Here is a 16,147-nt window from a genome sequence, read left to right as displayed (position 1 = left end):
TAATATATATATTTATAAGTATTTTAAATATTCAACATCAATAAAAAATATATTCTAAAAAAATTTCTCATTTAAAATTTAAAGACCTAGTTATAAAATTCTTTACTGTTGATATTTTTATATAAAGAAATAATAATAATAATAGAAAAAAAACAAGAAATAGTTTTAAAAAATTTGCAATTATTCAAATAGAATAAAAACATATAATCACAGTTCTTGTATATTGAAATATGTTTGGAATAATAAGTAAGATAATATTATTTATTTGGGTAAAAATCCGCATTCCTCTGTTTTCTCTTCTATTCGTGAAATGAATAAAAATGTTCTTAAAAGTCGAAAGCTGAATACTAATTTATTCAGAAAAATGCCAAGAATGCCATTGGACCGTATCATTGTTATTCCTAAATTTCTATTTACTACCATTAATAGCAACAACTATTTTATTTTCGAAGGAATGTTTTTGCTTTAATCTACCGCCTGTAAAAAAGAATTTCAGCAATTTTAATCGAAAGTAATAATAAAAAAAAGAAGAAGAAAAATAAGAACAAATATTACATATAATAAAAGAAATTAAATAATTCAATAGAACAAATAAATAGATTAATAAAGAGACAAAGCTTATATGTTATTCTCTAGTAGCATCAGTATAATTAAGTATAGGACAATATACACGTAAGAAATCGAATGATTATAAACTGTATACAGTTAAAATGATTATAATGTATAGTAATTCTATTGCAAAAAATAGAAACTTAAAGGATTATTGTAGTAGAAACTGTAAAGAAGTGAAAAAATAGTAACTGAAAATAACTGAAGCATTAGTAATTGGAAAGAACTGTATCATTAGAAACTATATTGAACCGCATTGTGAACTGTAAAGAATTTCAAAAATTAGGAATTGTAAAGAATTGGAGCTTGAAAAAACTAGTAAAGTTAAGCAATAAGAAATTGTAAAGCCAATCTATAAGAAATTACATATAAGCTGATTAGAAAAAAAAAATTGTAAAAGTATTATATGAAGAAAATTATGTTTTGGGTTAATATTATTTTTTTTTTTAAGGAAGAAATGAATTATTAATTTAAAATGATTAAAATAAAATAACAATTTTAGGAACTATTTAAAAACAGTTATATTAAAACGATATATTTTTTTATTATATTGTTTAGCGTAAGACACCTTGATAAAATAATTAAAAATTTTTAGTATTTTTAAAAATAAAAATTATATAATTTTTAAATTGTTAATGAAAATTCCAAGAATTTTATTTTAATTAAAATATTTAAGTAAGAATAAATATTTTGTTTATTAAATATTTTAATTTAGTACATTAGTTTACTTCCTAAGAAACATTTAATAGTATTATTTTTATTCTTATACAGTTATTTCACACAACAAACAACTATTTACATATATTACACAAGCTAAGATTAAGTAAAATTTAATACATAAAGCAACAATAAATTGCCTATATAAAATATATCCAAAATAAATTAATACTTTTTATTATTCAATATTTACAGATTCCTCCAGGTTACCCGTAAACCACCGTCAGAGGATACTACAAGATGGTAACCTTGTTGTAGATAACGTGCAAAGAGAAGATGAAGGATCATACAAATGTACTGCTATAGATAATAAAGGACGTGAACACGTTCAAATTATCGTGCTTAGAGTTATAGGTAAAATTTAAACTTTTTTTCTTTAATCAAAGAAATAGAAAAAGAACTGATCTAATATTTAAAAAAATCGCTGTCATTTCAGCTGCTCCTACTGTTTCTTTATCCGACTTTCAACCTGATATTCAGATAGGTATGAAAATGAAAGTACTTTGTTCTGTTCTACAAGGGGATCCTCCCTTTCGTTTTACTTGGATTAAAGACGGTATACCAGTGTCAACTGATCTAGATTTAAGCATACAATATTTTGGTGATTGGAGTATGTTGTCATCTGATAATGTACAGTTGAAGCACGCCGGAAATTATAGTTGTGTTGTTAGTAACGAAGCAGCTACTACCGGACAAAGCTCGGTTTTACGCGTTAATGGTAGTATATTAATTTAAATTATTAATAAATATTTTATAATTTAATATCGATTTACTAAACACTTAGATAAATTATTATTAAATTTTATAGCTCCTCCAATATGGATTTTAGAACCTAAAGATGCTGAAGTCGTACATGGTAAATCTGTGAGAATAGATTGTAGTACAACGGGTTCTCCTGTTCCTTCTATATCGTGGAAACGTGCTACCGGTATAATTTTTTATACAATATTCGTGTATAATTTTAAGAGAATGTGAATATATATTTAATTTTTTCCATAGATTCAGAACCTGGAGATTTCACTCCTGTTTATAATAGTCATAAGTATACGTTATACGCTAATGGATCATTACTGATTCAAAGTGCTGATAAATCGGAAGAAGGTTATTATTTATGCGAATCGAGTAATGGATTTGGTGACGGATTAAGAAAATTATTATTTATCAAAGTCCATGGTAATTTTAAAACTTACATCAAGATTTTTCTAAAAGCGATTTTAAATATTTATCATTTTATTCTATTATATTTTTATCCCGAAGTAATTCCGGACATTACAAAGCATCAGTGATTAATTTTATTTTTATTTACTTTACCTAATTATTAAGTGTATTACAATAATGATTAAAATAATTAAAAAAGTGTTTTATATATGAATTTTTAGAGCCTCCACAATTCGAGATTAAATTTAAATCTCTAGCATCAAAAAAAGGAAACACAGCAAATTTATTTTGTCAGGCCTTTGGAGATTTTCCTATAAAAATAAAATGGTGGAGGAACAACAAACAGCTAGAGAATGATACTCGAATCAGGTCAGTTTCTCATTAATATATATATAAATATATATATATATATATATATTTCTTGTATATTTCATTTCTTGAAGTAATATTTCTGTGTTATGCTACAGATTTTCTTCCAAATAACACTTCAGAATTGTCGTACATGTTAGAGATAAACATAGAAATTTCGAATCAGCAAGATACAGAAAAGAATGGAATTGTGTCAGATATGAGTTATCGAAGTCACAAAAATGGTCCAAGAACTGACGTAAAACTAAATAAAAATTGATTTCTTCCTGGTGAGAATCAATTTTTACTTTGGTACCAAACAGTAGAGAGAGAAGCAACCCGACTTTTACAGTTTTCATTTTCAATACTTTCGACCACAATAAAACGAAAATAATAACGATGATAAGTTTAAAAACCTATAGAATAAAAGAATTGAAAAGAAAAAAAAAGGAATAAAAATAAAAAAGAATTTCTATTTACATCTGCCAAGTGAATCGAATCGAAATTATCTTAAAGGAATGTGTCAGATCTGTTCCAATTTACTTCAAATAAAGATGAATCCAATTGAATTGAAGTAGTAAATAACGCATTCTGAATGATCCAGTTTAGCCAATTTGGCAATTAAAATCGTTTCAAGATAAGCAAATTGAATTTCATTATAGCGTCAATCATGATTTTCGTTTTGGACCGAAAACTTGTCTGTTCTATTTACAATAAAAGTTTTGAAAATTTTTAGTCCCCATCAGGTTTTGACATTTCTGATCGATAGAAACAACGAAAGGGGTGAATAGTTGATAGAAAACTCAGTTTTAGTATGTCCTAATCAATCACAGTAAATTCCGTCAACTGTCAATAACAGCTTATGTCAGTAATTGTTTGTTCACTTCCTAAACAGTATCGTTCCTTATGAAATTAAGGCATTAAGTATTCATGTTATTATCGTCTCTGACGTTTGTAGATGATCTAATTTTAGTGTATAATACATAAATTCGCTTTACACTATACAGAGAGAGTTTGGTTATGAATGTTATGAATACAATTCACTACACTAGTCAACTTTTACAATATAATTGCAACATACACTTGAGTTTCTATAGAGTGTAGATAGTTATGAAAAATAAATCCTATTTTATTTAACAGAATAGAACATTTTGAAGACGAAACACAGAAAACGGTCGATACTAAATTAACCATTATCAAAACACAATCTGATGATTCTGGTGTTTACATGTGTAGAGCTGTTAACTCTTATGGAAAAGACGAAACTAGTGTAGAGTTACTAGTACAAGGTAAGTATCACTGAATTACATTATATAATTAAACATACTTTATTAATGTTTTCTCTAATGTTTTCAATAAATATACAAATATAAATGAAAATATGCTTTATATACTTTCACACTCACTCGATTTTCTTGAAAAATTTTCCTGTAAATTTAATAGAAATAATATTAATCGATTTTTTTCGAGATTTATTCTTGAGCGACGAAAAGAAGAATTTGATTAGGTATGATGAGTGCAAGAGAAGGAGCATAAATAGATTAAAGCAGTACATACATATTTAATAATAAAATAATTTAAAAAAGTAAAAAAAACAATTTTTGCCCCTATATACAAATAAATGTGATTTCAACAACCATGACAACTATATTAGTTTCATGGCAGAGCCTCCAGGATCTCCATTAAACCTTGGAGTTGTCGACGTTACTGGAAGATCCATAACAATATCATGGAACGAACCATATCGTGGGAATAGTGCAATAACCAGATATTTAATCCAATATAAAAAAGCAGGTTAGTATTTAATAAATAATTTTTTTTAATATTTTTATTTTCTTATTAAACTATAAACTCTTTTCTTTTTTTTATTTTGAAAAGATGCTTCTTCGTTTGAACAAAATATTACTGTGCCCAGTATTCAGACCATGGCTACAATAACCAATCTAAAGCCATCAACAATGTATAAAGTCAGGCTAATGGCAGAAAATTCTGTTGGTCCTGGACATTTTACTACTTGGTTAAATGCAACTACTGATGAAGAAGGTAACATCTATTATAGATTTTTTTCAAATTTTACAGCAACCAATCATCGAAGACAATTAAGTAACGTAACCATACTATTTATTACGTCAGATATAAAAAGTAAATAAACGTAATAAATAATTCATTTATTAATGAATGTGGTAAAAATGACGAATAATATATTATTTTATTACATTTATATCTTATTAAAAACACACACACATTTAGTTATTTTTGTATGACAATTGGTTGTATCTTCCTTTCGTTTATGACGTCAAACTTAATTATTTTATGAAATATTTTTTTCATCGTCCTCTTTATTATTACTTTTCTTTTAATTTCAATATTTTATTTATTTATTTTAATGAAAAATTTCTTTCATATTCTAGATTCACTATTCCATTTACTATTGTAATGTTAATAAAATAAAAATACGATAATCCAAGTACTGTATATAATTAAAAATTTTAAATTCTATTATTATTATTATTAAACTCTTTAGCACCGGGTGGACCAGAAGAGAATGTAACTGCTAGAGCAACAGGACCCAATTCTATTAAAGTTTCTTGGAAGGTATGTATATTAAATATCCTTATTTATTCTTTAATAAATTTTTAAAAAAATTAATAATAAAATTATATAATTTTTCAGTCTCCGAAGAAAGAAATGTGGAACGGTGTATTATGTAGGATATTATGTAGTTATTATGTAACGGTGTATCAGGATATTATGTAGGATATAAAGAAACATCTTCGTCTGATACATATCAATATAAACTTGTAAAAACAGCGAATGCGGATCGTTTACAAGAAGTTCATTTGACTAATTTAAAAAGATCTACAACATATAATGTTATAGTTCAAGCATTTAATACTAAAGGAACTGGACCTCCCACAGACGAAGTTACTGTAAAAACTCTAGACGATGGTAAGATTATTAAAGTATAAACCGTTTATATTCTCTTTCATCTCTAAAGATAACGATAATATTTGGAAATTTTAAATAAATTATCCAAATAATAATATAACGAATTGATAAAATGGATCATAAATTAAAACAAACTAGTTTAAATTAGCATTAAAGTCATTTAAGTTATCGATTCGAGTAAATTTAAATGTTATCGATTTATCGTTGGTTCATTGAGGTTATCGATACTTTATTGTAAAAGGGTGGAAATAGATAAGAGTCAGAAATTGAACTATAAAACGACATGGTAAAGTTTAATTAAAGAGACACCAATGGATTTTGATACTTAACACAAGCCTTTAATGATCAAGTTCCAAAGAAAAGAATTGATAAAAAGAGAAAAATATATCGATTTTTTTCTAATATTTCTAATGTTTAATCTATTTGGAAATATTTTTTTATAAACAAAATTATTTAAAAGAAAGAAGAAGAACTGTTTGTGTGTGTATTTACTTTACTGAACAATTTCCATACAACGATGTTTAGTTGAATTCAGCTTTTCTTCATTTGTCAGTTGAAGATTCGATTTTGCTGTCAAAACGATAATATAACAGCGGGAGACAACTCGATTATGACAAAGAATGTCAGCTAGTTTCAATAAGGTTTAAACTTTACGAAATTTGCAAATTTTTAAATAAAAAAAAAAGAAAAAAAATTAGACAAAGCGAAAAAAAATTATTAACTTTATTTTTTTTGCATCTATTTTAGATTTTTTGCACGATGCACTTGTCGCTTTATTGTATTCTTCTAACATTGTTTCGTGTTTTAAACATCATAAACTATTTCATTATATAAAGTTAAAATGTTCACAAAAATAAAATAGGGTTAATCTCTTTTATATTTACTGCATTTTAAATCCATTCATGAGTACAATTTCGATAATAATTTACAAATTAATTAAAATATATAGATTTATTTTTTTAAAATAACAATTTGTCTTTGTTATTTAACTTATATATATATATTTTAGCATTAAAAAATACATTCAAACCCCCCTTTTAAACAATGGCCATTTTTATGTTTCCATAAGTTGTCTTTGTTTACAGGTTTAACTATAGATTAAAATTAATTTATTTTATAGAATAAAACGTTAACAAAAGAAAAAATAAAATAATTTTAATATTTATCATGTTTATTATTAATTTAATAAAATATTAAATAATCTATCATATATTTTACGGTCAAAAAACTATTCATTGTTATTAAAAATAGTGTTTTAATGTTAACTTTTACAGACATTTTACATAAATAATATTTTATTAAATTTATAATTTAGATAAAAAATAAAAAAAATTGATTTATACTTTAAAATTTTATATTAATTTTTTCATATTTCTGTATGAAAAATTCAATATTTTAAAAGTATGATAACGATTTACTTTATTTTGGATGCAGTTTCACCGAGTGCTCCTTCTCTGAAATTACTTTCGTCTACAAAATCGTCAATAACTCTAGGATGGTCACAGGAAACTACATTTGGAAATTCCGTCAGAGGTATTTATATATATATACCAACTTACCTAGAATAATGTACACAAAGTAGTATCTTTCACCTGCATTTTTCAAATTGATCTAAAGAAAAGACAAGTAGTTGTTTTTCCAGAATTTTTTTACAAACTTAAAGAATCTTCAAACTTTTTTTCTCTGTTGTTAAATCCTTCCCTTTTTGTGGCTTTCTGCGACACTTATATCCAATTCAAATTGGAATTAATTGCCTTAGTTCTCATACCTTTAAGTTACGGTTTCGTGTTTCCATAGCTTATTTGAATCCTAATTTCGTTTATAATAAATTTATTTTTTTAGTAATTTTTAATTGGTATTAGAAATTATAAATATTCTACTGATTAAATAATTATTCTTACAAATTATAATTTATCTATAACGTTTTAGTTAGTTCATTCTTTAATACCTTCAACGTATTGCTTGAAGCTATGGATGCTGCTTTACCACTTTGCTCCTATTCTTCTAAACTATAAAATTGCTTATAAATAGAGAATGTTACCTTTGGGAACAATTTTACAACCTAACATAAACATTCCATTCAAAATTTACCGGAAATTTAGCTTCAGGTTAAACTCCAACTTTGTTAGATTTTTTTTCTTTTACTTAATCAAGATATTCCATTCTTTAAACTGTTTTAGACTATATGATTATTCTTTTTTATACAATAATATATACCAAAATATAATAAAAATGATAAATATAACTTATTACGAAGTTTATAAATTAGATTTTGACGATAAAAAAATGAACAAAAACATTCAGTATGGATTTTATTCAAATCACTTTCCAAATATTTGAAAGAATATTCTAACTTAAATTTTCGTAATGCAAGAATTTAATGTTAAAAAAAAAAAAAATCTTACGTGAATTTGTCTAGAGTAAATTCGTTTCTTTGCATAATTTTCGAATAATTTGCAACTGTTTATTGAATATTTGAAGTTAAACAAAATTTTAAACACGTTTTAAGAGTAGAAAAGAAAATCTCTATTGTTATTCCTAAGAAGGAACGAAATAAAAAGTGTTAAAATCTCGTATAATTTATACTTAAATCAAGAATAAACATTAAAATTACTAGGTTTTAATTCTTCTTTAAACGAAAGAACAAAAAAATTCTTATAGTGAGCTCGACACAAAATTAAAGATTTACATTAATAATTCATCTAAGTTATATAGCCACGTTTTAAGAATTTTCATCCCCCCTTTAATAATTTCCATTCAATATTGTGTTAGATTAAAGCTTTTTCATTCAGTTGTCTCACATCATAACTTTTAAAAAGATCATAAATTTTATTCCAGGCGTTCTTAATTATTTGGCGAAGTTAAAATTTCATTAACGCTCAGTATATTAATAAAAGAGGCAAGTGACTTAATAATCTTTACTGTGGAAGTAATACAATTATGTTTACGATGTCAGATATATTGTGTGCATTTTATCAATAACTTACCCCCAACAATATATTCATTTCTAATTTCTGAAAGAAACTATTAATATCGGCAAAGAACTTAAGAGAAATGGAATTTTTTTTAATAATATTCTTAATTATCTTTAGTGTTTCTGGACCAGAAAAAAAATTTCTGTTCGTAAGCAGTGATGTGAAGCATTTCACAAGTTATAAATATAATTTTTCTACGTAGAATAACGTAGAATTTCTTAAATATTTGTAGAATATTTGCTATATCATAAAAAGGATTTAGAACCGTGGATCCAGACTCCAATTTCTACTGACACACCAACCTACGTTGTCAAAAATTTAACGTGTGGTACAACTTACCAGTTCTACATTACCGCTCACAACAGTGTCGGTAAAAGTGAACCGAGTGAAATTCTTACAGCCAGAACTGAAGGTGCAGGTAATAAATTTAAAAATAACGAAATATTTAATAAAATATTTCTGTATGATTTAAAGAATTCTTTAAACTTTAAGCTCCTCTTTCTCCATCTAAAGAAAATTTCATATCTACGACAATGAATAAAGCTACTTTAAATATTTTAAGTTGGAAAAATGGCGGTTGTGATATTTTATATTTTACAATCAAAATAAGACAGAAGCATAGAAAGTCGTGGATTACTCTTACTAACAAACCTTTGTATACTCATAATCAATACATTGTGTCAAATCTGATGTTTTCAACCTGGTATGAATTACACGTGACAGCACACAATACGGCCGGATCTACAGAAGCACAGTACGAATTTAGAACGTGGAACGTCACAGAAGGTAAATACTATTTAAAAATCGATTTAAAATCGAAAAATTAATCTAAAAATTGATTTTTTTCTTCTTTACAGAACTTACAATTAGTGCAACACCCGAACCACCCCGTTTAAAAACATCGCCATTAGTTACTGATTTAGAAATTTTAATACCAATTGTCGTATCTAGTCTTGTGGTACTCATAGTAATTATAGTGGGGTTCATATTATGTTCGAAACAAACTCATTGTAACACCAAAAATAATGGTAAAGTTAAAAAGTTTTTATTTAAGACTTTGCTTTAATGATAAAAGTTATGTAAATTTTATTTATATAGCCGCAGTATTAAGACATAGCAGCAGTAAGTATACGAGAGAAGCAATAGTTAAACACGATCTCTTTAATAAACAACACGAATGAAAGTTGATGAGTTCGTTAAGATGCTGTAGAGAATATATTAACTGAAAGCTTACGAAAATAAATTTCCACGTCAAAAAATTTGATAAAATAAGACATAGAAATCGTTTAATAATACAAATTAAATCTGAAATTTATTTTAAAATAAGGAAAATTGATGAATCTGATCTCGAAATCTTTGGATGAAAATTAATGATATTTTAAAAGGAACAATCAATTGGAAGATTGTTAAACGTTGGGGAAAAAAGAGGCGAAAATCAGCTAGATACGAAAACACATGTTCGCTGTTTGTGTATATAATTGATTTTTTTTCTTCACTTTTATGTGATGAATCGGTGCTCTATCTTAACTATTACTATGATTTTTTTTCATTGCATTTGTAATATCGATGTAATAAAACTTTAGATACTTCAAAGTAAATATGTGGATTTGTTGTATTTGTTTTATGTTTACAGAGGCGAAACTTCTCGAAAATAACATAAAATATTCTTATATACTTTTATACTNAATTGAAAGGAAAATTGATGAATCTGATCTCGAAATCTTTGGATGAAAATTAATGATATTTTAAAAGGAACAATCAATTGGAAGATTGTTAAACGTTGGGGGGAAAAAAAGAGGCAAAAATCAGCTAGATACGAAAACACATGTTCGCTGTTTGTGTATATAATTGTTTTGTTTTTTTCTTCACTTTTATGTGATGAATCGGTGCTCTATCTTAACCATTGCTATGATTTTTTTTCATTGCATTTGTAATACCGATGTAATAAAACTTTAGATACTTCAAAGTAAATGTGTGTGGATTTGTTGTATTTGTTTTATGTTTACAGAGGCGAAACTGATAGAGAATTACTTCTCTTCTTCTTCCTCAACTGATACGGAATTACTTTTATTGTTTTTGGATAGGGAGGGGGAGAAAAACAATATAAATTGCTTTCTGTTTTCCTAAAAGTATAATAAAAAAAAAGGCGATCTATAATATAAAACATCACGAAAAATAACATAAAATATTCTAATATACGTTTATACTATAAAGAAAATCCTGTATAAGAGACAAAGGATTTTTATATTGTAAAAGAGGTTTTAAATTCGAAAAAAAAAAATACTTTGTATTTCATTTCTTTTTTTTTTTAAAGAAAGCAATTACAATTTATCCAAGCGTAGGAAAACCTTTTCTGCCCAAACTAGTTTTAGGAACCACGAAATATATAACAATTTGGATTTAAAATTCCTAGCTTTACGATCCACCTTTGCACATAAACTTGCTTGGCTGAATAGTATAAAGTGTTTGGCCTCAAGGTATCGACATGGAACAGATAAAACTGTTACCTGGATTTTTGCTTGTCCTGAAGGGCTTTTTTTTTCCTCCCCCTTACCTTTGCTTGGGTGATCACTAACACTCTTCATCCTCTCTCTTACGTAACCATGGTAACCAGGTGACAGCTACCGAAAAAGATGCAGCAACCACGACAACAATGTAATTTCTCTATAGGAAAGTTGATGTATTTTTTTTAGTCTCTTGAAACAGAAGCTTTATGTGAGAATCTTTAAACAATAATTCTTTCTTTGTGTATGTTATTTGATAGACAGAGAAAGTTTACAGAACTCTATTTACTTTCTCCAAAAAACAAACATGAAGATAGATCAAGAAAAATATAAAAAAAAAGGATTCCTTCCAAATTTTCAGTCTACGACATGTATTTTTTTTAATAAAAAACATAAAAAAAGTATTTTATTACTGATAAAATATATATATTTATAATTTATATAATTTATTGCCTGTAATTTTGTTATAAAACTTAGAAAATAAATGCCATAATTCCAACGATTTCACACGATTTTATGTGTTAAAAAAAATATAAAAATAAATTTCTTGTAATCACATTAAAACGTGAAAACATCATTTAAGTTTAATTTTCTAAAGCTTCTTAATGGTATGAAACTGCAAATTTTCGAATGTTTTTCTTAGATATAAAGATTATTTTTTTAACGTTTAAAAGATTAAAAATATAAACAATTTACATAATATTTTTTTAAGCTTTAAAAGATATCAAAATCGATTCAAAAAATACTTTAAAAATTCTATAAAATAATATAGTATTATTAGAAAAAAAAATTTATTATTTTTTTTTTGGTGGTGGTAATTATTAAAAATTGTTTAATTTAAAATTTTTACTTTAAGTTTGAAAGAAAAAGGAATCTACTGACAACTTTAATTAAAGTGTGTTGCGGTTGTTTTATGTTTGTGGTTGATTTTTTTAAAAATGTTGTTCTCTGTCTTTAATGAAGAAAAATTCTTTCTGTTCTAGTAGAAAGACACGAAAGATAAATTAAGTTTCTAGAAACCAGACAAACAGCCTGCTTCCTACAAAATAAGATTAACTAAAAACTTCAAGGGAGGGGAAAAAAACACCCTTACAAAAGCTCAAAAAAAAATAAAATAAAATAAAATAAAGAAGAATTTTAAATAATGTACGATTCAAAACTGCAACACCATTTGAAGTAGTAGTTTTTTTTTATTATATTTTTTTTAAACTAGTCTTTTCCCTTCTCTCCTTTAACCTGTACAGATAACGTTTAGCTGTCTAATGATGTTTAAGAAAGGTTTAGAAGAACAGTTTTGTCCCAGGTTCATTCAAACGTTTATAAAAGGTGCAACTCGTCTCAGTAGGGGTTACGACCTCACCTTCTTAGGTAACCCTCCTGTGTCCTATAAATCTTTCTTGACAGTTTCCTTGCAACTTTATTCTCAACAGCATTTCCCACTGGTTGAAGTAATCATTCATTTTTGAACTTTAAAAGAGAGAAGGGAGGGGGGGAAAACGTAAAAATGTACATGCTAATATCTTAATTAAATGAATTTTAAACTTAATAGTTTATATGTATATGTATATATAATGAACAAGGCTAATTAAAACAGGATTGTGTTAATCCTCTTTACAACTGAAAGCTAAATTCTCTTTAATCTCTTCATTTATAAAGTTACTTTATATTAAAACTTTACATTTTTTTTTTTCTATTTAAAGATGATTAATCTTAAAAGTCTTTACGGTTTTAAAACTTACAAACCGTAAATATTCGAGACACAATCAATAAAAGACAATTCTTATCATCTTCTCTTTTATCTCTTGAAAATTATGAAGTTAAGCTTATCATAATGGTCAGATAACTCTCCAGGAATGAACAGTCTTATGACTATTTCTATGTCGTAACAATTTTATAATAAGAATTTATGTGTGGCTTCCATTAATTGATTCTAATTTAGTAAGATAGATTAGAATCTAAGCGAGGAAGCATTCATGTGAATATGCTGTGGCTATAATTATAAACAGCGACTCGAAAAGATAATATTAAAATGTAATTCGTGTTAATCTTGAAATGAAAAGTGAATTTTCAAGTGATAAAATCAGCAAGGAGGAGGAAGAGGAGGGAGAGAAGAAGGGAGAATAAACTGTAAAAGATGAGGAAGAGGAAGAGGAGGGAGAGAAGAAGGGAGAGATGTAATAAAACTTTAGATACTTCAAAGTAAATGTGTGTGGATTTGTTGTATTTGTTTTATGTTTACAGAGGCGAAACTGATAGAGAATTACTTCTCTTCTTCTTCCTCAACTGATACGGAATTACTTTTATTGTTTTTGGATAGGGAGGGGGAGAAAAACAATATAAATTGCTTTCTGTTTTCCTAAAAGTATAATAAAAAAAAAGGCGATCTATAATATAAAACATCACGAAAAATAACATAAAATATTCTAATATACGTTTATACTATAAAGAAAATCCTGTATAAGAGACAAAGGATTTTTATATTGTAAAAGAGGTTTTAAATTCGAAAAAAAAATACTTTGTATTTCATTTCTTTTTTTTTTTAAAGAAAGCAATTACAATTTATTCAAGCATAGGAAAACCTTTTCTGCCTAAACTAGTTTTAGGAACCACGAAATATATAACAATTTGGATTTAAAATTCCTAGCTTTACGATCCACCTTTGCACATAAACTTGCTTGGCTGAATAGTATAAAGTGTTTGGCCTCAAGGTATCGACATGGAACAGATAAAACTGTTACCTGGATCCTTGCTTGTCCTGAAGGGCTTTTTTTTTCTTACNTTTTCTTTTACTTGATCAAGATATTCCATTCTTTAAACTGTTTTAGACTATATGATTATTCTTTTTTATAGAATAATCTATACCAAAATATAATAAAAATGATAAATATAACTTATTACGAGGTTTATAAATTAAATTTTGACGATAAAAAGAAAAAAAAATGAATAAAAACATTCAGTATGGATTTTATTCAAATCACTTTCCAAATATTTGAAAGCTTAAATATTTCTATACAGGCTTGTATATATAAAAAAGGGGACGAGCTTATATAACAATTACTATCGAAAAGAATAAAATTGAGAAGTATTCTCGAAAATAACACAAAGGAGATCAAAGTAATTCTTTAATTTAATGAAACACAATGAAGCCAAAACTTTCTCATTTTTCCTCTACGCTGGAGGATTGCCAAATTGAATAAAAGATTTAAATATTGAACATTGAAGAAAAAATATCCATTATTCACTCTTTCGAAACAGATAATACTTGAAAATTAGTAAATTAAGTAAAAAAAAAGTATATATTTATCAGAAACCCAGTATCTTCTTTGTACTGTTTTACAAATTTAATAATAGGTTTTTCCAATCTAATGTTGTTCAATATTCTGTAAACAAAAAAAAAGGAATTCACTTNAAAGAAAGATCGTTTCATATTGTAACTTGGCATTTTCTTTAATCAAAATGGCCGTGATTAGGAAGAAATTCGTAAAAAACGAGTCATAAAAAAGTCATAATACTCTCCATTAAGCGTCAATTTCGTACTATTACTCTATAAAAATATATTAAAAATTTCTACAACTTTTAAGATCATTCACGTGATAATCTTTCTTTTATGTTTAATCCTTCTCTACACATAAAGATACGTTTTCGAAGCTTTTTATTTATTTCAAACTGCACTCAAAGCTTGATTTACTATTATAAAAATGTACGCTTATCTCTTATTTAATCGGATCATCCAACTATATATATATATATATATATATATAACCTTATACTTTGATTTTTATTCTAAACTTTAAGCTTAATCTACTCAATTTAATAGGGATATTTATGTGAGATTTCCTTCCCTTCATTCTTTTATTTTATTCTTTTAATGCTTAACGATTCTTCCCTGTATAAAAACAACTTTCTGCCATTTCTCTTTCTTAAAAATGCTTCTTGTTAGTAGTAAAAAAAAAAAAGTCTCATAGTGCATTGCAGAGTACCAATTAGAGAGTGCATTACGTACACACTGTACAGAATGAAATCCATTAAAAAATGCATAGGGTTTTAGGGGGAGAGAAAAAAAAAAGGTAATAAAATGCACAAAATTGTTACAAATTAAATGAGAGAAAGGAGAGAAAGTAAATAAATACTTTAATAATATAATTTAAAAATGATAATTTAATACAATTGCTTTAAAATAAATTTGATTATTGCATTAATAGAGTTTTGCTAAAGTAAACAAATTAACGAGTAACTAAAGATTTCGAGCTTATAATTGAATTTTTGAACAATTCAAGTAAAATTACTCTTATCCATTGCTTCCATTTTGTTCAACTCTGGTCAATTCTATAAAATAATTTTATTTTATTTATTTTTAAACTTATAGAAACACTCAACGAAAAGTTCTAATGGAAATAAGAAATTTTATCCTTTATAAAAAAAATATAATAATAATAATAATAAAAATTTGTTATAGAAAAAACAAGCATTCAATTTTATAAATAATATAACTAAAAATACATATAATAATAAATATTTTATATGTTTATTCTATCGAAAAATAAACATAAATAATAAATTTATGTTTATAAAATATTCAACATTTTTTCAATTAATTTTATAAATATTTTTTTTATTTTAAAAAAAATAATAATACAGTAATAAAAGGTTTTAGAATTTAATTTAATTAATCAAAACTAGATGGCAGCACTTCTCGTAAATAAATAACTACTAACCACGACGATGGCGACATCTCGTGATAATAAATTTAAACGAATTTCTTAAATTTAATTAAAATAAATAGTTTATTTTTTTAAGAAAAATATCACGAAATATAATAAACGTAATTCATAAATTTTTAAATTTTAATTATATAAATTTTTTCTTTTATTTTTTAAACGAAAATAG

General features: G+C 25.7%; 1 protein-coding gene across 1 annotated transcript in view; it reads left to right on the top strand.

The window, feature by feature from the left end:
- The window catches only part of LOC111638917 (Down syndrome cell adhesion molecule homolog), a 29,138-nt gene that overhangs the window by 8,195 nt on the left and 4,796 nt on the right, over nt 1-16,147 (top strand). Inside the window, exons 2-14 of the mRNA XM_023384691.1 lie at nt 1,522-1,680; nt 1,763-2,044; nt 2,135-2,254; nt 2,326-2,499; nt 2,706-2,853; nt 3,973-4,121; nt 4,498-4,626; nt 4,711-4,875; nt 5,357-5,427; nt 5,506-5,536; nt 5,572-5,781; nt 7,216-7,314; nt 8,989-9,174. Coding sequence (XP_023240459.1) covers nt 1,522-1,680; nt 1,763-2,044; nt 2,135-2,254; nt 2,326-2,499; nt 2,706-2,853; nt 3,973-4,121; nt 4,498-4,626; nt 4,711-4,875; nt 5,357-5,427; nt 5,506-5,536; nt 5,572-5,781; nt 7,216-7,314; nt 8,989-9,174 — 1,923 coding nt within the window. The remainder of the gene's footprint in view (nt 1-1,521; nt 1,681-1,762; nt 2,045-2,134; nt 2,255-2,325; nt 2,500-2,705; nt 2,854-3,972; nt 4,122-4,497; nt 4,627-4,710; nt 4,876-5,356; nt 5,428-5,505; nt 5,537-5,571; nt 5,782-7,215; nt 7,315-8,988; nt 9,175-16,147) is intronic.

The sequence above is a fragment of the Centruroides sculpturatus genome, unplaced genomic scaffold, assembly GCF_000671375.1.
Source record: "Centruroides sculpturatus isolate CEXI.00-Female unplaced genomic scaffold, Cexi_2.0 scaffold1073, whole genome shotgun sequence".
Taxonomy (NCBI): Eukaryota; Metazoa; Arthropoda; class Arachnida; order Scorpiones; family Buthidae; genus Centruroides; species Centruroides sculpturatus.
This window is presented reverse-complemented; position numbering and strand designations above follow the sequence as displayed.